Source organism: Apteryx rowi, unplaced genomic scaffold (genome assembly GCF_003343035.1).
Source record: "Apteryx rowi isolate R43461 unplaced genomic scaffold, aptRow1 scaffold_432, whole genome shotgun sequence".
NCBI classification, from domain to species: Eukaryota; Metazoa; Chordata; class Aves; order Apterygiformes; family Apterygidae; genus Apteryx; species Apteryx rowi.
In genome coordinates, this window is record NW_020450686.1 from 390,555 (window position 1) to 415,217 (window position 24,663).

General features: G+C 37.3%; 1 protein-coding gene across 3 annotated transcripts in view; it reads left to right on the top strand.

The window, feature by feature from the left end:
• PDE4D (phosphodiesterase 4D) overlaps positions 1-24,663 on the top strand; it is a 371,205-nt gene that overhangs the window by 262,559 nt on the left and 83,983 nt on the right. Inside the window, exons 4-5 of one of the 3 annotated variants that reach the window (XM_026076480.1) lie at positions 160-233; positions 1,761-1,810. In XM_026076480.1, coding sequence (XP_025932265.1) covers positions 160-233; positions 1,761-1,810 — 124 coding nt within the window. Of the gene's footprint in view, positions 1-159; positions 234-1,760; positions 1,811-21,146; positions 21,293-24,663 lie in introns of those variants that run through there. The other 2 variants (XM_026076481.1, XM_026076482.1) reach the window with 2 other exon arrangements.

Consider the following 24,663-nt stretch of genomic DNA (forward strand, 5'->3'; position numbering starts at 1 on the left):
TTAAATAATGGTCAAAGGCCTCAGACATTAAACCAATCCTGGAAACCTTTTACAGTTGTCTTGCAATGTCCTTTCCTTTTCCTGTCAGCACAGTGGAGTGGAGATAAATCAGTCTTACCTATGTAGAAATTTAGAATGCAACCGTTTTGTTTGTTCCAGGTGCTGGCCAGCCTGCGTACTGTGCGGAATAACTTTGCTGCATTAACCAATTTACAAGATCGGGCACCCAGCAAGTGAGTGTCAATTTTTTGAGACTAAACTTTTTGCAGTGGTACTTTTTAAATTTTGAAACTAAGAATTATGAGATTAGATGTTGCAGACTTCAGTCTGTGTCACTAAACTTATATAACTCTTGTGATGACTAATGATTTTATTAATCCTTTGAAACCATTATACTTGATAGCTGAGACAACTGCCCCATCACCTAATTATTGCTCCTGTATTTCTGTCTATGCATAAACTTGGAGTGTTTTCCATGGATCTTCTATGATTTTCAATAAATTAGTCATGTGTCAAAGATCATTCAAAGATGACTATTCAGGCAAAGAGCCTGAGTCCTATAAATGAACTTAAGTGAGTGGACAGCTACACTCATTGTGAGATACCTCCATGATGTGAACCTAGAACTCTTCCTAATTCATCCAGGATATTAGGCATCCTACATATCCACAGCAATACATAATTATAAATGAGACATAATAAATATGATCTTTCTCCAGTCATGTTACRGCATTATAATATCAATTATTAACATAATAATTGTTTTCCATACAAAATAGAATGGTAAGTCTTCAAGGCTTAAGAAAACTTTTACAGAGATTTGCGAAGTAATTGGAGTAAACTCTACATGGAGTATAAGTTTCTTGTAATCACATTTTTATGGGAGAAGCATCGTTTTTATAGAATACTTCTTATATACTTATTATCTTATTCTGTATTATATTAACTAACTATGAATTTTAAGAATTCAAATTAAGGTAGTCCATGGGTATGTTTAATTCTTTTGTATATATCRTAAAACCACAGCATTATATTGAGAAGTATCTGCTGCCAAAGATCGTTCTGTTCTCTTGAAAGGGATTATTTAAAGGCTCTTTTAGTGCTACTTAATGTTAGTTAAACTGGCAGCTTCTGTAGTGGAATAATTTCCCTCACCCAAAATGTGCATCCCTAAAAATTAAAAGTAATTAGCATTCATGGAAGCTTTGTCTCACAGCAGTTTCTCAATGAAGAGTTCAGCACATAAGACAGCTGCCTACTACTATATATACAGTGACACAGAAAGATGTTTCCAGCCCCCTTGGATGAAATATGCAGACCTCATATACCCCTGCTTGCAGTCTCCGCAAATCCCTACGTCACTGTGTCAGTCCAACAAATTCCAGCTTTCTTACATGAGCAAAACAGTATGCTGAGCTGTTTGCCCTAAAGTTTTTTGCAAAATGGATGTTCAAATAATAAAATGAAAAATAAATTATAATTTATAACGGCCATGTTAGAATAACGATAAATACATATATAGACCAAACTTCAAGCTAGGTACAAGTACTAGGTATGATTAAGCAGGTTTTTAATGAACTTGTAAATTCTTAAAATATTCCCCTGCTGGAGTTCCCAATCCGCAGAGAGATCTGAGGGTCAGCTGTGAATTTCCTTCTCTACTAGAAAGAAATATCTATCTTATAAAGAAATATTTGTTCTAGAACAAATATTTGAACTTTTTTCTTTTCTTCTTATACCTTTTTTCTTTTCCTTATCAGACGGTCACCAATGTGTAACCAACCATCTATTAACAAAGCAACTATAACAGGTAAGAGAAATTAACATGACCGCAAATTCGTCTGTGTAAGCAGCATGGGTTCTAAATTTGATATTTATGAAAACTTTAGTCTCAATGAAGATTGAATTTTAAAATAGTAATCTAATACTCTTTCATATCATTTATCCTTGTATCTATTTTATTAAAGAGAATTTGAGTCGTGTAGTTGTAAATAGTTTTGGAGACATATCATCTTAGCCTTCTGATTTCTGTCTTATTATCCTGTTTTTAATCTAAGCTAGTTCACAAATTTTTGGTGGTTTTTTTTTTTACATGATAGTCCTTGTCCTCCATTTTCCTCATATATCAGTGTGTGATTGTGTTATGATTATCTTCATTAGTAACTTTTTGCAATGAAATGTAGTAGAAAGAACTGGTATGAAGAACAGATTGATCTTTAATCTGGGAGGTGGAGTTCTGTAGCTATACTGAGGCAAAGTCTTGGCATTACAAAACTTTAGGTAATGAGGGGAAATTTTCAAAGCTAACTTTTGTGATTCTATTTCTATAACATTTAGGTGCTTAAAAGAAAAACAATTTACTTGTAAAAGACACTATTATTTCTAAAGAAATATTAGCTTGAAATCAGGCATGGAATCCTAAATTACATGATCACTTTTAAAAATTTTACTCTGTAACACTTTTCGCTAGTATTGGTATTGTTGGAATTAGTATTTGGCAACTTGATCTTGGATATCTTTATGGGAACACACCTTATTTTACATCATATTTGTTAATACATGTTAATCAATGTGTTCTTACATGGTGTAATTTTCCAGGTAGTTACATCCTCAATGGCGTGCTGATAGAGTAAAAGAGCATTTGCTTTGCCTCATAATGAACATGGAGAGACACTTAGTAAACAGATAATTAATCGTTTAAACAGAAAACTTATCATTTCCAGAATTTTCAACATGATTTTTTTTTCCAGATGGAACTTGGCTTGATTTTTATTGATCATCTTCAAACTCTTGTCTTTTTAGTTGTGGATAGTTAGCTAATAGTTACAATAGGATTGTAACTCAAGGAACAAACAGTAATTTAGCTTTTTTGAAGAGAAGTGTGGCTTTGTCATGTTCAATAATTCTTTTCTTAGGCTTCAAATGTGATAACATCCTTATTTTTTTTCATCTATCCTCACACCGTATACACATTTACCTCTGAAAGATCCAGCCTTTATTCTCCAAGGAATTCAATATGTAATCTCAACATTTGTGTTTAGGGCTTATCAGGGAACAGAAGGTTAAACCTTATAAATCCACTCTATTCACTGAAAAGCATTCTCAGTTAAGAATGTTTTGCAATCATCCTTAAAGTTGTAGTAATTAAATAAATTGGCAGGGGAGGAGGAGAGAGAATAAATGCATAGGTCTCTCATGAACTGCTTCTGGTCTAATCCTTTGTTAATGTATTCCTTGAAGAGGTAATTCTGGGTGTTGGTTTGAAACTACCACCCCGAGCCATTTCAGTTACTGATAGATGTTACACCTGTGTTTAATTGTCCTTTGACCTTTACTTGTCTCATTCTGAAGTCTGTTATCTTAAATGGAGACAGAGATTTTTGAAAAATATGTCTCTTTCCTGTGGTTCCAAGGGCCTAAATTCAGAAAGTGTATAATGCAGTAAAATCCCTGGTAATCCAGGAAAATGTGATACCCAGAACAGAAGATATGCATGCACATAAACATACAGCAAGCCCACCTTACATGCTCTCCCACAGTTGTTTGCCTGAGGTCTGCTTCTTTTCTCCAGAAGGAGAAGATGCTCAGACAGCAGGACCCAAGACACACTCTGCTGGAAGTTAATGTTGCTCTTTTTAAAATCCCCACTGATCTGAAGGTTTCCATTCAGTTAGTCTCCAGAGTACACTGTACATGTCAGAAGCAATAACTCATCTGAGGTTTATAAGGAAGGGAGTGCAGTCAGTGGTGCAACTAATCTAAAAAATGTTTCTGTGCCAAGAAATTTAAAGCAAGCAAGAGTAGAGGGCAAAGAAGAGTAAGGGTAATTTAATCTAATTTAGTTTAATCTGATTTATCAGAGAAGCTACTGGAACTGCTGTGCCCAAACTGTGCATTGAATTGGGTGAGTTGGGGCCTGTGTGAGTTGGATACAAGAGGCTAAAAGACTTTAATAATACAGAAGAGATATTACGCTGCTATAAAGCATGAAAATGGCTGCAATTCACTTTAGCTGTTGAATGGAGATTGAAGCTGGATACTATTTTGCCTGAATGGGTTCACCCATTCTTAGTCATAGCCTGTTTTTGATATTTCCATAGCAACAAATTTCATGGTGTAAGCACAGAAGTATGTATAGGTGCTTTCTTGGGGCATATAAAATCCTAGTAAAGCACGTTGCAGTAAGGCACTATGCTAAGAAGAAAAATATATTACAAACTCTTTTCCTGCTCTTCTTAGAATGATTAAAAACCCTTTCAGATGCTATGATGCTTTTTTAATTCTTCTCAGGAATACTTGAAATGCAGCTTGTGCAGTCCTTCCTGCTGAAAAATCCTCCTATACATGCTGCTCTCACAGTTTAAGTCACTGAATATCTAGAGTAATACACCAGACAGGTGGAGCCCCTCACATCAGCCGGATGGCACAGCTAGCAATCTCAGCAAGAACTGATCACCAGTGTAATAAAATAGGTGACTGGAAGGTACAGCATCGCTAAACAATGTCAATATTAAAACAGAAATAGACACCAAAGAAGGGAGGGTTTAAGTTACTAAGCTTCCTGGAAGAAGTGTCTTTAGGAAGAATCTAATTGAGGAAAGGGAAGATTACAGAAAGCAAAAGGATAGTGTAGCAAGAAGGAACTGTGGCAGAAGATATGGGAAAAAAGAAAAAGATGGAAAGGGATTTGGTAAAGAAAAGTAAGTAAAATCACAAGGGCAAAATTTTCCCATTTAGATGAAAAAAGTATTTTTTGACTATTGTAAGAACTCACCTGAGGAATAAATGTGGGAGAAAATGCAAGAAGTAGGAAATTGAGAGGTGAGAATTGAGGAAACTGAGAATAGTGGAATTGAGAGGTGCAGCAGTACATGAATAAAATGTTCAAGCTGGTAGAAGCATAGCAACCATGCAATAAAATACTACTACAAGACTGGACTTAGAGAAGAAGATGGTGACCTTAAAATCTGCAGTGATTTTTCAGTGTAAATATGTAAAAGTTAATGGCTGAAATATGGCCTGTTCTGTTCAATATTTCCACATGAATCCCTTTCAGAAACTGCACTGAAAAAAGCCAATGAATGTCAGTGGCATACCTGATCTTCTGTATAAGCCAGGTATGCTACAGCACTGAGTGTTCCTTTTCAGACCAAGTAGGGGACAGGAGGTGGGAGCTTTTCATGTAACAATAAACTTCTTGGATGGCACTTTTCTTACCTGCTTTAGACCTCTAGAAGGTAGGTATCTCTATCTTGTCAAGGCTCTCTAGAGTCCTTTATAGTCAGTGTGAATAAGCAGATGCAAATTGACTTATTTTAGATGTCTTCTTTAAAGGGAGATGAACTGTTCCCTAAAAGTGCCTTCTTTCTTCTTTGACCAAGGCCTGCCTGCGATAGCTCTGTGTTTGTTGTACACTTCTTCCATGCTTGGTGTTCTGTTCTTCAGCCAGAAGAGGGGTTCCTCTCACAATGAGTCACGTTTTCAAGGCAGTGATGTGCATGGTGCCTCAGGTCAGGTTGCTAATTCTCTTAACATCACCAGTGAGCTATAATAACCTTTCATTTTCCAAAACCACTAATAGCTGTGAAGCCAAGACTGAACTTCTGTGTTGTGATTTTTGACTGATAAAAAAATGAGGAAACATTACATGTCTTTTGATTACTATAGTTTTAATATCTGCATTTCTAAATGAAAACCATATGAATTAGATATGAAGGAACTATGCAAGTTCTTAACGTGTATTAGATTTAAAATAGATAGGAGATCTCACAACTTCTCTGTCTGCTAATTGTAATTTGTGAACTCAGTCTGGCAGATGTTTTTATATGAAAAACATACATGCAAAAGGAGGTAAGTCTCTCCAAGAGAATGAGTCTCTGAGCCTCTGCATACTATCACAACTAGTGATTAACTGGCAAGTGAAGTTTTAGTTAACCTGAAATCACAGACACAGGATGTGATTCATATATATATACATACACACACACACACACACACACACACACACACATATACACACATATATTAAAGAAACATCTTGTTAATAGAAATAGCTTTGAATTGGATTTAAATACAGCTTATATAACTGGCCCTTTATGTTACAAACAGAGTGTCAAAGGGCCTCTAAGTAAAGATGCATATATGTAATAAATAAACCATTTAATTTAATAATAAAATAAATCTTAATTGTAAAAGTTCACTTTTTAGAAGTTGTTTACACTTTAAAAGTTTCCACTAAAAACTAGCCCAGACCTATTTCATCACATAGGTAGAACACAATATATGGAATTATTCAATAACAAGCCATCAAATATTTCTACATTTCATTTATTAAAAGGTACATGGCTTAGTGTCAGGAAGACCTCTTCAGATTTTGTCATATACAAAAAACATGCCAATAGTGAAATAAACTAGTTGCAAATATTATGAGGTTATAAATTTAAACTGAATTAATGTGTTACTATATGTTCTTATTACTCCTCTTTGGACTAGATGGTTCTGCATGTTAAATCCAGCAGAATTTCAATATCCTGATAGTTAAATGGAATTTCTTGCATGTTCCTCATAGGCTTTTTCCAACATATTACATGGTTTGTATTGAATAGCTTCATGTTTCCTAATGAAGTTTAAGGTTGTGAAATGGAATCTACAAGTCTTTTGCTATAGTTTTTATTTGATTGTATTGGAACTATATCATTATTTAATAATTAAATATAGTTAGTTAATTAATTAATTAGTAACCTCCTGGCTTTCAGTACGATCCATTTAACAAACAGCACTAAAGTAAGCTAAACATCACAGAATCACAGAATCACAGAATGGTTGAGGTTGGAAGGGACCTCTGGAGATCATCTAGTCCAACCCTCCTGCTCAAGCAGGGTCACCTAGAGCACGTTGCACAGGATCGCGTCCAGGCAGGTTTTGAATATCTCCAGAGAAGGAGACTCCACCACCTCTCGGGGCAACCTGTTCCAGTGCTCTGTCACCCTCACAGTGAAAAAGTTTTTCCTCATGTTCAGATGGAAGCGTCTGTGTTTCAGTTTGTGCCCGTTGCCTCGCGTCCTGTTGCTTGGCACCACTGAAAAGAGTCTGGTCCCATCCTCTCGACACCCTGCCTTCAGATACTTGTACACATTGATAAGATCCCCTCTCAGCCTTCTCTTCTCCAGGCTGAACAGGCCCAGCTTTCTCAGCCTTTCCTCATAAGAGAGATGCTCCAGTCCCCTAATCATCTTTGTAGCCCTTCGCTGGACTTGCTCCAGTAGTGCCACATCCCTCTTGTACTGGGGAGCCCAGAACTGGACACAGTACTGCAGATGTGGCCTCACCAGGGCTGAGTAGAGGGGGAGGATCACCTCCCTCGACCTGCTGGCAAATCCATATTCACACAGACTAGAGTCCTTCCTAAATACAAGCAGCTGGATGAGAAGAAGAAAAAACAAAGGTTACAGAAGAAAATCAGAGGTCATACCATACGGTATTGAGAATAATAGATTTTGAGAAACAGTCAAATAGGGAGTAACTGTATTTCTGAGAGTTGCACCTCTGCAAACTCAGATCCATTGGGTGTGTAGACCATCCCTCTTCCATGAATTGTATCCTATAGGTAATGGAAAAGGAAGATTACTATTCAAAGCAATAACGGTAGCGAGAAACAAAAAAAATCCTGATTATATAGAAATCTATTGCCCTTTATCACCCAGATGTGTAGACATAATTATGTCCATTAACAGTCTTGCGGATTCCATAGTGAGAAATTGCTCCATTTAAATTTAAATATAGAAATTTCTGAATCAGTGTAGTTCAATTCCATTGATAATGTGAACCCAATCACATGCAAAATGTTATTTCAATTTTGAAGCTTGAAATTCCAAATCAAACATATGTCTCCAAAAGAATGTAATCATTTTCATTCCTGTGCCTTAACTTTACATGCACACACATAATTTAGACTCAGTCATAGCAAAGTGCGGAAAGAGATGTCCAGCCTGGTGGGATGACTCTATGAAGAGTCAAATATGCTTGAACCTCTGGCGAGCAAGTACACTTGCATCTGGCTGCTGTGGCTTCCCTGGTATGCAGGGCAAGCATAAGTGAGCAAAAGCAGATTGAAAATGTCTAGAAGGCATAGGGGAAGGCAGCTGTAAACTTGAGTACCAAAATGCTTAATCTAGCTTTATACACACACAGCCGTGCACACACATTTAAATGCAAATATGTGTGTGTATATCTATGTGTAAGTATCTCCCATTCATGCCAGTTCTGTAATTTAAAGGCTTTATTGAACAATAGGATGGAATTAAAATAGAGGTAAATTATTGCTGATTAAGAGGAAGCATTCCTGATCATGATGTGCTGTACGCTGTTCAAAAGTCTAGTAGGTAAAGTGTTAAATATCTGGCTGACCTGGCTGGACTGTACAGTGTGTCACTGCATGGAGATGTCCTAAATAATCTAAATGTTTTTTATCTTTTCTTGTGCCTGTGATTCTACCAGAGCACAGCAGGGGATAAAGTAAATGTGAGAACACATGAGGGGACAGAAAAGAATAAAAGATGCCTTACAGAAGTTAATGCATGCAATACTGAGGTAATTGCTGCTAGCCTGGGAACAGATATATGGAATTGAGTGGATGCCTTTGAGAATAGAGGTTTAAAAATAAACAATATTTCAGATTTTTATCAAGAGAAATTTTTGTATTGCAATATCAGTGTCCTATTTTAAAATGTTGAAGACCTTAGATTTCATACCCAGGTTTAGGCAGATACATAAAACATGCCCTATTCAAGACATAATTGCAGGATATATATCACTTCTCTAGATTTAGTCAGCAGAATTATAGTTATAGAGAGCACTTCTCACTCTGACTTCATTTGCCCATCAAATATATTTTTATCTTATTACAGAGAAGTATTCCTATAGTAAACTGTACTGCCAAACTTTTGGCAAAGGCAAAATAAAATGTTCTGAAATTCTCACTCAAGTTAGTTGAGTAAAGGGTGCTTTCCTGAAGCACTGAAGGAACCTGACAGCCTGTTTTTAAAGAGAAGGGGGATGTTTTTAGTAAAATGGCTTTTACTCTTAGTGTAGTTTGGTAAAAGATATGTAAATATTTTGTTCTTCATACCTTTTTTACACCCATACATCTGTGGATATTTTAACGGAATATAACTCACCTCAGCAAATTATTTGAATTTCAGGGTGAATACCACAGATACTTATATTTTCAAATGTAAATGTGCTTTGTAGCATTTTCACATCCTTTAGCCTGCAGTAAATTGCATCTAATTTTTGAGAAATTGGCAGATGTGTATCTGCAGACTGCAGCAGCCATAACAGTATACCTTGCTAGCGGTTGAATTCAATACTTAGAAGTGCTTTATATGCAGGGAAGCACAAATGCCAGTGCACCTCAACTTTCTAGGGGAATATTTTCAAAACTCGCATTTAGGACCAGAATTCTTACTGAGAGTCAGTTAAATGTGTCCTTTTAACTTCTGCAAATGCTTTTGAAATTTTACCTTTAACTGAACTATGCAAAGGTAGCCATACTCATTGTAATTGTTTTCTCAGATAGATAATATAAAAATAACACATTGTATCGTTTGGTGTGGATTTTATGCTATGTGAAGAGTAGTGGAACCAGAGTAACTGACAATCTGAAAGAAATACTATATGGAAGGTTATACTTACACTGAGCTCTTCACATTAGTGAAATTCCGACAATGTGTTTTTCAGGAGATACCCATAGCACATATACACGCAAGTGCTCTTTGTCACTGTCAGTCAGATAAATAACAAGGAGATTTCATTGTTACTTCTTTCCAATTCAGCTCCTGCCTTTAAAAACAAAAGAATAGGTCTCTTATAAACTCACATCCTAAGCTAACATTCTACTATTTTATATTAAATTGAAGTACTTGACACCAACTGTATAGTAGAATTCAGAGTTTACTTATTTATTCTACTTTCTTGCATGGATATTCATTTAGTTATCACGTGTGCAATCCTACATACCACTCTTTGTGTGTCTGTAACATCCTTTTGGAACTTAGCTATCCTCTTTAAAGAAGTAATTTCCTTCCTCAGAAAATAAATTGTTGGTGTTATTGGCCTTTGCATAACATAGGCTAAGGTATAGGGGGTAATTTTCTTCAGCTGTTGCTTTCTTTTGTTGCTGTTACTTCTGATGGCCTTTTAGTGTCAACAGTGTCACTAAATTTTGAAGTTCAGTAGATAACTTGAAACACCAGAGGAGAATATTGAGGAAAATAACCTGCAAGAAAGGCACATACTTTTTTTAGAAAAATTTTTTTTTATTAAAACTTAAAAAAACTAATACTGGACTGTAACCCACTCTTTGGACTAATAAATCTAATTTCAGTATTAATACATAAAATAAGAATACAATCAGAAAAACATTAGTAGTCCCTCATATGGAATGGAATTTTAAAAGCCTTCATGCATTTTTGGTAAGCAGTTGTTACATAATATTGAATTTTGTTTGTAGTCTGCATCCTTGCTCGGTTTTAGAGTTACATAGGATACTGATCTCAGGGCTTTACATACTGAATCGAAAGTAGAAACAGATGGCTGAGGTGGAAGAAGAATTAAAAACCTAATGACTGGTCTACATGGCGTACAGTGCCTTCTTGAAAAGATATTTTGAATGGGTGGCAATACTGCTAATATTACTAAATCTAAGATATATCTAAATCTAGGAAATATTCCATTCTATTGCTGTTTTAGGCCAGATCCCAATTCACATTTATGTGATAATCTCTATTACAATTGTATGTGTTAAGCTTGGATTTGAGAAAAAAATGATATTGTTGAATATTTGGAGTGATGCATTATGGACTAGAATTTTTTCTTGTCATGCTGTTCAGATAACAGACAAAAAGAAACTGAGCTTTAAGCTCCGCAATCCAGAGTGACTATACATTTAGCTTCCAGCGAAAACCCTCCAGCCTGTCCACATAGCTCGGTAACCAACTGGCATTGCAGATATCCTGTGTTTCAGCTAATTTCAACTATTCTCTTCTAAAAAAGAGGTCACATTTTTCCAACAAGTATTTTGAATAAAGGATTAATAATCATCAACTTCAGTGAAGTTGAACCCAACCTTCATCACTACAAAGTAGCTTAGAGAGGCCTGTACTTCATTTTTTCAATGATCAATAATATTTTGCATAAATAATGCAGATTTGGAAGACCACAACCAGTTAATCATTAAAGGTATTATGTAGGTAATGATGGCTAAAAGGAGAGTTATCTCATTTACAGCCTGCTTTTCCATGGTAAGAAGAAAATCTTATTGCTTTGTGAGGTACATGGCAGAAATTGAATTTGGAGTGAAATTCGGTTATACGTCTCCTGCTCAGAGTAAACAACTTCTGCAGAGAACAAGCAGTGAATTGGAGAGACAGGAGTCCCCTTCTCACCCAGGCTCGTGCTGTTGCTAGTCCACTTCCTTGGGTGAACTAGCAGCTTCTTTCCCTGCACATGCAGAGTTTGTGGGCACTTGATATTCATAAACAAGGGCTCTATTTGCCTATTTTCTATTAAAAACTAGGTCTTTGTGTAACAATTTGTGCAGCACAGCCATGTGTTATAATGAAAAAGTACCTGCTTGAAATGGGTCATTTGAAAAGAAAACTAATAAACTGTATTTTCCTTTTAAAGTGAATATTATTCATGTCTCTAGTTTAGCCTTTTTCTTGATTTAAGGGAGTTGTTGTCATTGGCAGGGTATATCTGTGGGGGCTTATTGAATGCTTTCTCCACCTTGATCTGAAGACCTTTAATTCATGCTGCAAAATTTTTTCCAACTGAATGAGAGAATCAAAATGTAATTTTTATCTAGTGCTGGCTTAAGTTCTATGGGTTTGTTAAACAGTAATTAACTTTCCTGAGGCAGAATGGCAGGAAGAAGTTTGATGAGGTTTTGGACAACATAAGCTGTTTATTTATTATCTCACATTCAAGGAAGTTAATAAAACCAGAGTACAAGATAGAATGGTCCCTACCTTTGACTACTATATAGTATCTTAAAAAAATTTTGAGATTCAGGCTTTGTCTATAGTGAAAGTATGAGAACAGTTATCAGGATCAGCTAGGATATTTTTAAATGATGACTTCCCTGTCTGCATTAATGGCGAAAGGGCAGTTTTCATTATGTTACTTTAAAATGCTTATTAACACATATTCTGAAAAGATGCATTTTCCCTGGTGATCTATCCAAAACCAACAATTAGAAAATAAGTGTAGTTGTTTTGCAGTGCATAAACTACATCACTTGGCTGTAATGTATTTTGGTAGATCTCATAATAATCTGGTCTTGGTGGTAATATGTGGTTAAGCTATCTAAGTGCATAGAGACTAGAAGGCTCAAAACTGACCTCTACCTGTAAGTTTTATCCAGCACTTCAGGTTACTTTCCGTAGGACTGCATTGTAGTACAGCTTTAATTTTGAAATACACTTAATACATTTTGTAGTTAGAATAGAGGCATGCTGAAACAAAAAGATCTACTCAAGTTCAAAAAGAAAACATGAGAGAGACTAGTCTGGATTATCTCCACCTTGATAATTTGATATGCAACCCAACACAAGCTTCTTACCTTTAAAGTCAAATTGGGGTTGTGTTTGCTGCTTCAGGAAAAATCACTGTATCATCGTTTCACCAAAACTGTCCATTTTACTGGAAAGACAGACAGGACGATAAGCTTAGTGTGCTTCCTCTTCTCTTTTCAGCCCGGTTGTGTCACTTACTGTCACTTTTGAGAAATGTACATGACCCCAGACTGCATTTACCACATTGATAAGACTAGCAGAACAACTGAAAGAGTGAAAGGTAGTTTGGTTTGTAGGACTGAGGTGAGAAGAATCTGCAAGAAAAAATAGGACTCTTATCAATGTCATTTTTTTTGTTCCTGTTAGGAGTGTCTCCAGTGGCAGATGTATATAGAAAATAAAACTGCAGTTGTGGGTTCTGGTATGACCATCTGATGTAGCCTGAATGCATCTTTTTTCACACTTCCTCCCACTTCTAACATCTGTGATCAGTGACATTGTCTTCTCTCCAACTGAAAAGGTGGATTTGAAAGTAGAACTCTTTTCCATTAATAGGTTACTCAGAAAATGGTTTATTGAAACATATTCACTTTCCTGAGTATCCATTTAAATATTAAGGGCTACACTGAGACTACCCACTAAAGTGCCTAAGGTCTGGTTTGATTATATGCAAGGTCCTGATTACAGAGCCTGAGCAAGGCAATGACTCAGAGCACTCAGCAGCCAAGGTCAGGTAGCCCTGGAGACAAACAGGAATAACAGAGCCTCTGTTGCGGACCAGAAGGTTCCACAGGTACCTACACACCATATTTTGTCCATGCTCAGGTGAAGTGTATAAATAACCCTGGGAGTAGTGTTCACAGTTTAGGACTCACACCTGCACAGCATTTCCTCCAGGAGTGACCTCAGCAGCAGACTACAGAGATGGCCTCCTTTTTGCTCATTCTCTCTCTGACCTCGTGCATTTTGCATTACGTGCTGCAAAGTGACTCATCTTCTGCTGGAGGGAGTAACTCCAGCTCTGGCTGTAGGAAAATCAACTTGTGTTTACTGCACTTTCTTGGGAATTGGGATCAGTGAATTCAAATCCTGAGAATAAGAAGAGCCTAGAGCTCAGGCATCCGCTTCAGGACAGGTTCTAACACCTTTATGCGAAAAGACAATCACCATCAGCCTGTTTTCCTATGTTAGGTGAATAACCTCAGAAGACCTTGTGGTGGTGGGATCAAGTCTGCATGAAAGTAAATGGTATTTAGACCTTAGTCAGTCACATATTCAGATATGCCCGTGTGTTTAATGTTTCCAATTAGCTGGCTCTAGCTGGCTCTGTATATTAAATCCTCTGTATAGCCTCAGGCTTTCTGCACTGTCCGCGGAGGAAGGCAGGTGCCTGAGGCAATCTGAATGGTCTTTGGAGCCCCAACTCCCCAGGTGCCTGGGCGAGACTTTGGGAATCACCCGGCAGCCACTACTTGGGCGTCACTATCTGTAAATGAGGCGCCAGTAGTGGGCAGCCTAGCATAGCCCCAAATACCGTCAGGTATTTCCTTGCAGAAGCCTGCTGGGGAACAATAACAACAAGTAATTTACTGGACTTGTTTCTGGGACTTCAGGAGCAATGACAGGAGGCAGTGAAAAAAACTTCTTACTGGAGAGCTTTCACTTTAAACATTAAAAAATCCAGGGTATGACATTTTTTAAATTTCCTCATCAAATACAAACCATAGTTCTTCTCCGGCAGGTTTCTAGAGCTGTATGACTTCTGGCTTCTGTTAATACATTGGAAAAAAATATTTTTTATCGTAGTTCTTAATCTGTTCCCAGGTAAGAAGGTTCAGCTCCAACTCATATAGGGACAAACTTTTTTGTACCAGGAATATCTAGATTTTATCCCCATTATTATGATGTTCTGAATTATTGAAGCAGCTTTGGCCATATACATGAAGTTTTAGTTGATACTAAATAATAAAAATGATTCCCAAATATTTGCATTAAAATGCTAGTAGTAAATTGCAGACCTAATTCATGATTCTTTCCCCTTGCAGTGTTTTAAATTAATTTCTGCAATTAACATTTATTTTTGAAAGCGTAAATTAGATAGAAAGTTGAACTAATTCTAAGCCAAATAAAAAATAGAGATGACAGACAATAAATTAAGGTACCTAGTCTCTCTTATGTTATAGAATAATAATTTGGGTTTCTTTCCTTCATAATGAAGAATAATGTAGCATTACATCTGAGTGAGTGAATTTTGCCACTAGATAACTTATTTATTACTATGCTAAAGAAACAGGAAATAACTCGGAAATAAATTATACAAGTGACTACTGGAGTAGTAGACATTTTAAAATGCCACTTGTATTCAATAAGCCTTATGCTAGTGCTTAATGACATACTGTAGCAACCATTGACTAATTAGTATTTAATTGAAGGAGTGCAAAGACGACAGTAAGAAAAACCCAAGAAGTCAGTGCCAAAGAAATGAAGGAGAAAATCGGAAAACTGTTTGACATAACCTGATTACACAAGCTAACCAAATGTTATTAATGGCATGCAGAAAGGTCTGACTAGCAGGCTGGAGAAGGAGAAGAGAGAAGGATTCTATAGTCCTGAAGCAATTAATGTCCCTGCAGGTCAAGGCTATGTCTTCAGAGAAAGAGCAAGCAGCTGACATACATACTTACTACGTACAAGCCTGCCACACAGGAAAGTAATAGTAAGGTGGTGAAACCACTTACTTCTAATGTGTTTCTGCTACTTGGAAATATATATAAGCATGTTATTTATGAGCCACAGATTTTCACTGTATGATATTGTGAAACCAAAATGTGATTGCTTTGCTCTAACTAGTTCTCACGATGAAGTCTGCAAGACCTTGTTTTGCTGAGTAAAACCTGAACCTGCAATACCAATGAGTCTATTAAAGTATTTATCTCTGATCTAGCACAGTTCTGTTCTCTTTGCAAATTTGTACTCCCTTGAGTTCTGTGCCTCACCTCTTTCCCAATTTTTTTGAGGTAAATTTTTCTTTAGGAGGTACAGCTGGCATTATTATATGAAGGTGAGATAAGCCCCAGTGGGAAAAGATACAAAGAGGATCCTTGTAGCCTCATTCCTCATTGCAAAGAAGAAAGCCACATGGGTTGTCGTTTGTAAATACAAGCTTTTTTTTTTTTTTTAATAAATGCTATTATCAACACATACCCACTGGAACACAAAGCTGATGCTCAAAGGAGTAACTGTTGCTTCAACATATAGTATGTGTTTGTGGTATGACCTGGTACATTGAAATACTTACCAGTTCTAACTTGAAATCTCTTTTCTCCAAAGATGTTGTTAGTCTTGCCTATAAAATACAGGCTATAAAGATAGCACAGATTTTCCAAGAACTTCTTTGAAGATTGGTTGTTAAAATAACAAGATGTTTCTATATGTCATACGTTAGGCAGGTTTTCTGATAGACACTGATTCTTGAAAATTATTTCTAGGATTTGATGGTTCTGTGAGAGTCCAGTACTATAGACCTTTCTCCCAAGTATGGATTGATCTTGCAGACCTCGCGTATAAAATGTCTACACATTTCCTTCTGCAAAATAAAAAAAGTTTGAAATCAATATTCTAAAGAATAAAGTTTCAAAGAATAAAATCACAATATAATAAAAGTTTTCATATTGGGCTATAGTTCTTTTTCAAATAAAAATAACAATTCTGTCCAGCCAAAAAAGTAAAATAAGCCATAATTACCCTTCTTTTTCTCAAGAAGATGCTAAGTACTACCTTCCAGAGAAAATATTTCAAGATGTACTGCAATGTTCTAGAATAAATTTAAAAAATTTAAAAAGTGGGATGAAGACAATGCAGATCATGCAAATAGACATTAATCCCATTTTAAAGAAAAGTTTTGAGATTTATTTCTGAAACAGTGCTTCCAAAATTAGATTAATATAATTTCTTTTGGAGTAATTAAAGGAATGAAAGAGCTGTAGTAGYTGAAACTTTATTTAAAATTAGTCAGGCCTACCAGCTAAACTCTGTAATGCACACTAGATAGTATAGTGGACTGAAAGAAGCATATGCTATATCTGTACTTAATCTTTATACTCCTCAGGAACCTTTTTTTTCTGAAAATTTACAGACTTCCTGTCCACATTTCCTGTAGAAGAAGTGTTAGCAACAGTGGGAACATTTTCTTTTGCAGTTGGGACCTCAGTCAAAGGCGGCCATTTGACTTTCTAGATGTTCTGCATGGTTTCTGCTGATCTGCCCTTTGCAGTATGATGCACAGACTCATTCTGCTTCATTTTAAACTGCTCAGTTGAGTGACAAATCCAAAATTCAGCTCAAGTGGTTTAAAAATAAATCATTATTCTTTTATTCCCCATGATTTAACCACTTTAAACCTTGTTTCAGAAAACTTAAGGCATGTATTTAGCTCCTGTAGATTTACATAAGACTTAGGCCATAGTTCAACATGTATTTTTGAGAAACAGAGTCAATTTATATAACTGAACGCTATCACTCATTTCTTTCCCCTCACTGATCCCTGCAATAAGCTATCAAGTTGTCTTGATAGAGGCTGTTGCAGATAGAGGGTGAAATAATCAAGGAGCCAAACTGGCTGAAAAATAACCAGTATTATTTTTCCAGATTTTTTTCAGTCAGTTAGTTTTCCAATTGATTCACCACACAGCCAATCAAACACTTGTTTGAAAACAACTGAATGAGCAGCACAGGGACAGAATTAAGCAGCCAGTGGTGGGATAGGCTGGAAACCTGAAATAAGCTGAAGTAGTACTACCCCAGAATAGCGGTGCTGAGCTTTTACAAGTTTCTGAAGATAAGTATGTGTTTAAATATTGCCTTAAATCATTTGCTGCCATTCAAACCTTTACAAGCATACAGAACTTAGCACTGCAGAGCTGGAAAGGTTTCCACAAGAATAAATGTGTTATCTGGCTGACAGAGAGGTGGCCCAGTGTAACTGATCATAGGCAAACATTTCCATATGATGTTGAGGCCTGCTGGAAGTATAGGCAGCACTAGGAGTATTTTAAAGGAATTTAATACCATTAAAAATTTTACACAGATTAAGAGATCTGATGATGATAGCTAAATTTACAAAATAAATTAAGGCACGGTGTATAAGCATATGGACCCATGAACAGAGCTCTCCTTTCCATTATCAAATGCATGTTTAACAAGTTTTTGCCTCTTGTCATAATTTAATCCACACAAAGTGACAACCTGAATTGCTGAAAATGAAACTATATATTGAAATATGGCTGTAGGGTTCACACAGCAAAACTAGTTTTACTGGAGTCTTAAACAGATAAATGGAACTTGCATTTCAGAGTCTTTTAAAAATATGTAGAAAGGAACCAAAAATCACACAAAATGTCATGCAGATGTGCTTCCTTTCCCTCAGTTAGCTGAATAACATTTAAAATGCAAAGGCAAATATTCACTTTTTATGCCTCCAGAACTTCTTTTTACTTTCTTTTAAACTCTTTGTCCCAGGTAGATTCTTTCTGAAACAAAAGTGATTCATTTTAAAGATTTAGCTGCCCCTTTCTCATATAGGCAAAAAAGTCTCACATATCAAAGTGCAGGAGAGATCTCTATGCAGATGCGACATTCAGATATGAAACATGGATGCATCCTGTTCACTTCTCTGAGAAAAGAAAAACAAAAACAGAAAAGCAACCGTCCCCTTCCCCCCTGCCCCCATTCAAACCTAAAGCAGATTGTAGCTGAGAAGACCCATGATTCTCTGCTGGAAAAGGTGAAAAATAAGATTTAACTGTAAAGACTCAACTGTATATGAACAGAAGTAAGGAAGCTTATTAAAAACTGAAATGAACAAAGAGCAGTGTTGTGGCCTAAAATGCTTTCCCCTCTCAACTTTCAGAGCAGTTTGCTGAGGTAAATAGTTTCATCTTCCGTTTGGTGAGAAAATGTCAAAATATCCATTGCTTATTAAAAATGAACTTATTGAAGATTAACAGTATCCATTACCCAGATTTCAAAATGTAATAAATACAACCAGATGTTAATTTGTTCTCAAACAGCAACTCGCCATAACCATGTTGTTTAGTTTTCATTCTAGGAATAGTGCTTTAAAACTGTTTTTTGAAAGTCTTCAGTCTTCACATTGGGAAAAAAAGGGCAAGATATAGAGTGACATTTTGAACAGGACAAAACTGACTCAAGGGACTTGTATGATGCTTTCATGTGCTTTAGGCTAACTTGTTTGTGTGTACGTGCATAAGTCTGACCACAGAGGAAAGTTTAGGCGAGCTGGCTTAAAAGTCAAAACAGCGAGAAGTTCAGCATGGAGCTTACTGCCCAAGTATCTCCCTGTGATGTTTGTACCCAGAGCTGTGCTGCCATTGCTGCAAGACGGAGACTGTTTATAGCCAGCACCAATAAAGCCTTTGACTTTGCAACACAGGTTGCCTTCAGAGGATGGCTTTATGGCTAGAGCATGGTGCTGGGACTCACACCTGGAATCAGTTCTGAGCTATTTTATATCTTCGCACCCTCTCTGTGACTTCCTGTCTCACACTTCCTACCGCCTTACAAGGACGTATCCATTAATGTCTCTGAGATGCTCTGATGATCTGGTGATCAGCCATTTAAAAATCCAACTGTTGGGAGAGATGGAATAACACAGTGTGTTATGTCATACTAATCTGGAATAGCCGGAGGAAGGCAAGAAATCTGAAAAAGTCTTGAAAAGCCTGCTAGGTATATTACAGATTTAATTTCATTTTTTACATTTGTTTAGCAAATTTCATAGGACTAAAATGCCTTGTGTTAATGCAAAGAATTTTGTTAAAAACTGAAGGTTTGCTCTTTCTTCCTTTTAACTTATTGTTCTCCTTCAAATTATTCCTTGAAAACAAAGAAAATCATTATTTTCCTCTGTCTTCTCCTTATGTCTATTTTTTCTTCATTCAGTATTTTTTTTCTCCCCTCTTATGACCTGACTTTACTCTTTTCTCTTATTTAAATCTCTTAATGTTTTTCTTTAAATGTGATCCTGCAATGTGTGGTCATATCTTTACGATCTATTATCTTTATTATCTTTATTTTCCTTCACATCCTCTTTACAAAACAACAGCAGCAGCAGCAGCAGCCACAAAAAAAAAAAAGAAGAGTTCTCAGATGCACAGACTTAGACAGATTAGAATAATACTAGACCTACAAGGAAAAACTTGTCAGAATAGACTGCATATGGAACATTTATAAAAGTAGAACTGGATCCAACCACTTTTATTTAGAATACTGGATTCAATGATATTTTTTGTGTTTTTTAATCTAAGTAATGAGACTTCTCTGAAAATTAACATTTTATCACTCCAGGCTTTTTAATTCTTTTTAATTCTTTCATAAGAGTTGYTTATGTAGAAATAGGTTTTTCTTTCTATCTGTTGGGCAATAAAATCACTTTCTCTTCACATTCTCTTCTTCTCCTGTGTACAGTGTATGCCAGTGCTATAGTTTCACCATTCCTAAATACAAAATGATTAATATGAAATGCCTTATAAGCTGTATTTTAGGGAAGAATGAATTTATTAACAGTAGCTCAAATACTCTCTGTGACAAAGTTCAGTATTGCTGTATTTCAACAGGATTACCATTTTATTGTCTGCCTTACTGATTGTCTCATCATCTGGCATCTTAACCAAGGTTATTTGGAAGCCAGCGTTAATATTTCAGTATGGGGAGGCAGCTTCCTTAGTCTGTTCCAGGCAAGGTTGTATCCTATATCTGTCCTGCAAATAAGTAGGATTGCAGAATGTATAGACATACCTGAGCTAGCTGTATTTAGCTAGTGTGGGTAGCGACAATAATGAAGCACAGTGTGCCTTTCACCTATCTGAGTAACAGCCCAGGGCCTGGTGGATTAGTAAACTCCGGGCTAAAGCCCATGCTCTCACAGCTTCATGGCTATTAGATTAAGACTAGCTTATCTATATCTGCATATGCTATGAGCACATCCCTGACTGCAGTGTCAACAGAGCTTTAAACAAAACATATCCTATGTGTATTATTAAACTAGCCACTCCTGTTATAGTAGATTGCTGCGTGCAGTTCTCAAACTAGGCTTTGCGTTGTGTTGCTGGAGTGTGGACTGTTACCAGATGGCATTCAGGTTCATTAAAAAAGGCTTTAGTCTACATAATTGGAATAGTAAACTAGTACATGAACTGCTTCACAGAAAAGATAGGTCCACGTTTATAATGAGCTGTTTAACATCATAACAGTCGTTCAGCAGATGAAAAGGTTCAGGAGGTGGTGCTCTTAAATTCAGTCTCTCTATACAGTCTGTTCTTTTAGCTGAGGCTGGAAACAGGAATTGTTCTTTAAAGAGAGGAAAAAAAGGTTCTGCTTACTCTGCTTTGCTGKAAAGGCTCTTCTCCAGAATAAATTATTTCAGCCTGTGCTGTTATTCATGATACACTGCCACTATTATCTATCTGGCCATATTTTAAGACTGTAATTTCCACTTCCTGACATTTTTTACAGACAAACTCCTGTAATGCTTTAGTGTTACTAATACTTTGGAAACATGTAGCTGAGAATGAATGTCAGGCTCTCCAGTGAAGTGGAAATGTTAGCAGAACAGACTTTAGGCCATCACAACTGTAAGTGGAAATGGAATTTCTAGGCTACTCTTCAAGCAAAAAGCATGGAACAGAGGCTTTAATCATGTATGTGCTTGATAGCTGGGTCTATTGAAAATATCCAGCTAGAAGATTTATACTTGAGGAAATACATATCCTATGGTTACTTATTAAATGACATACTATCTTGGAAAAATATAATCTGGCCTCTAACTTTAAATTGCTTGACTTTTACTTTTCAGTATATAATCTCCTCCTAGTACAATATATTGTATAATAATTGTGTAATAATATTGTATATATAGATATTTGCCTTTCATAATAATGGTTCTAATATCTTTGAATTACACTCAGAAAAGCATTACAAAGTCTAAATGTAAATTTTTTTAACAGACTTAAATGGCTCATTTTTATATTCTCTTTATATGGTCTCAGAATGCCTTTATAAATGTCACAATCATTGCAATTTTATTTACTCATGCAAGTGTGGAGACAAAGCACTATGTATAGTGTAGAAATTCTTTTCTGGTAAGCTTTACTGATATGTTGATCTTCTTAACTGGAATCTATATCCCAGAAAAATACAATTCTTATAATCTCATTTAAATGAATGACACAATTAAAATTATTTTTTATAAACACAGATTCAGAGGGCTCAACTTGAAATCTCACAGTAACTTCTGAATTTCACTCTATAAATAAGGAAAGAGCAGAATATTCTCTTCCTGGTGCCACAGAATTTGAGCTACATCTATAGACTTTTGGCATAAAACTCCTAATTTAAAGCTGTCAGTTCTACTGGATCTTTAAACCATTATATTCAATATAAACAGAATTCAGAAAAAAATGTTTTCTAAGATATTGTGGCTGGCCTATGGTTATGCATGAAGCCTAACCATTTTTTTAAGACATCTTTTCATGAGTAGAAAGCTCAGTTCTGTTTGCTCGCATCTCAGTTGCTGTTCTCAGTTTGATGGACCACTCTGGGATTAAAACAACAATCTCGGTGAACAGTATTTGAAAGCCTTTTCAGGCCTGGTGTAGATTTGACTTCCTTAATTTCTCACCATTGCTTTCACTGACTTTTCACCTAGCTACATAGGTGGCAGGAATGGTCGGAGTCCTGTCAGAACATGCCACTTGGTGTTGTAATGGTTGTTTTCACTGAAAAATCTGACAGCTGGTCTGTATTTGCACCTTATTGCTGCACCATGGCTGCATCTGGAAGAGTGACAACAACAGAAAAATATACAAAATAAAAATAATTTAGTCATGGCTTTAGGGAGCTGTCTGTAAACTGACTAAGCCTGGCTGCAGCTGACATAATTTTTGACACTTTTTTTCAGTTATTTTTCAGCCTAGGCTGATTGTGGCTTAATCTTTTTCATGCTGGCAGGATATGTTTAGAACACATCTGACCTTCTGAAGAATAATCATCTTTTTTTGCATAATGCAGATATGGGAACAGACTCTGTTTTTTATTTTCTCCCTTACATTTTCTTCTCTTCTCTCAAAAGACAGCTATCACTACCACCAGGGATAGCACATGATTAGCAGATTAAAAAAAAATGCAGGGATCACTAGAGATTTCCACTCAACTGTCCTTTAGATCAACCTATTTGACTCCTATTGGCTTCTGTGGAAATTACTCATTTCCTGCAATTGAAAAAAGGGGCATCTGAAACGAGTGATGTGCTTACTGAGCAAGAGAGGAATGCGTGTAGTCTCCGTATCATTTTTCTATTCCGTTATCTGTGCGTAGTTCCTCTGCCATCCATTTGAAGAAATGTTTTTCAAAACAAAAGTAACAACAAAATCTGTCAAATATAGCTATCAYGTTGAACACTGTGAAAACCCCAAGAGCAGCAGCTGTGTTTGCACTCCTTTGGCTTGTGATCCTTCTCCTCTACAAACCCATCAAGGTGCTGCTTCCCACTTTGTGGGCCAAATTCAGATACAGAGCAAACAGCTGTAATTCTTTTCAAAAGTAATGGAGTTGTAACTGGTTTTGCTGGGACTGAACTTGATTTGGCTCTTACTGGTTCGTTATGGGGGTGGGTGGGAGTATTATTCATGTCATACATAGTAGCAGTGCATAAGCATGCAAACACTCTGCCAGTGTATGGAAAAAAAATCCAGGGATTGATGTCTGTATGGACAAAAACTTGGGCTTAAATGTTGCTTGTGTTTCATACAAAAGGGGATTGTGAGAAGAGACTAGARAGAAGGAACTAAACCCAACAATAATTTCTAACATTCTGTTTGCTGGATTTTATACCTATTTTATGTGTATGTTTAGACTGTATCAGATGTATGTGTATATACATACATATATGTGTAGAGACAACACATACAGACATGGATACTAGTGGTGCAGATGGGGAGGACGGCTTGCAAGAACAGACATTTCGCAGTTTGCAGTAAGGGCTGAGCAGGGTAACTAGCTGAGTCAGTTGTAAAGTGCAAACCAGACTGATATGCTGAAAGCTGTGAGAATTTAAATGCATAAATGCTGCAGATTTCYGAGTAAATCCAGCTAGACTTGACATCACAGTGCCAGCTGGATAACCTAGGAGCTGCCCGCCTTTGCCAGAGTTTTCCCTTCAGCTCCAATTTGGGATTTAATCTCACAAAATCTCGGCGTGTCTTTGTCCTTTTTGTCTTGTGCAAGGTAGCGCCCGCGTCCCTGCGTCACCTCCCACCTGGGCGCACTGGCGGCCTCGGCTCTTTCCATGAGTCCACAGCTCCGGGTGGGACCACTGTCAGCTCAATGCTGTTCAAATAATCAAAAGGGATATCGTTTCTAAAATTCACCATCTATGGTGCTGGAAAGAAGCAGTCCGGTGCCAAGTCTCTATCTCACTCATAGTGTTGTAATTAGGTGTAATGGCGTAAAAAACTGGGACGCCGTGATACAAAACAGGCATGCAAGAGTGAAGGCGGGAGCCCCTGGGGTTAATGTTTTAATTTAGGTACTCAAGCTGAAAGCCGCAGTTTTACCCGCCCTCCGCGTGCTGGGGAAGGCGCCTTCCTGCCCCCCAGGCCAAGCTCTCGGGGGTCGCTGCCGCGGGACCCCGCGGGCGGCGCCGCCTTCCAGAAGGTTCCCTGCCCCCACCGGGCCGCCGCACGCCTGGGGGTGCGGGGGGGGGGGGTTAACGAAATCCAGCTTCCGCTGGAAACCCCGCCAGGGCCGCGCGTCCTCCCCGCGCTCCCGGGAAGCGGAGGCGAAGCGTGACAGGGCGCGGCCGCGCGCTCAGCTTTCGCCCCGCGGCAGAGCACCGCGCAGCCGTCCCGGGCGGAGGCGCCGCCGAGGAGCACCCCGTCCGGCGCGGGCTCCACGCCGCAGCTTAGCGGCGGCCCGGCCGCGCCGCGCGCGAGCGGCCTCTGAGGGCTGGTTTCTGCTGTCGCAGGCGGCACGATAAGAATGTCATTGACGTCAGCGGAGCCGGCAGCGGCGC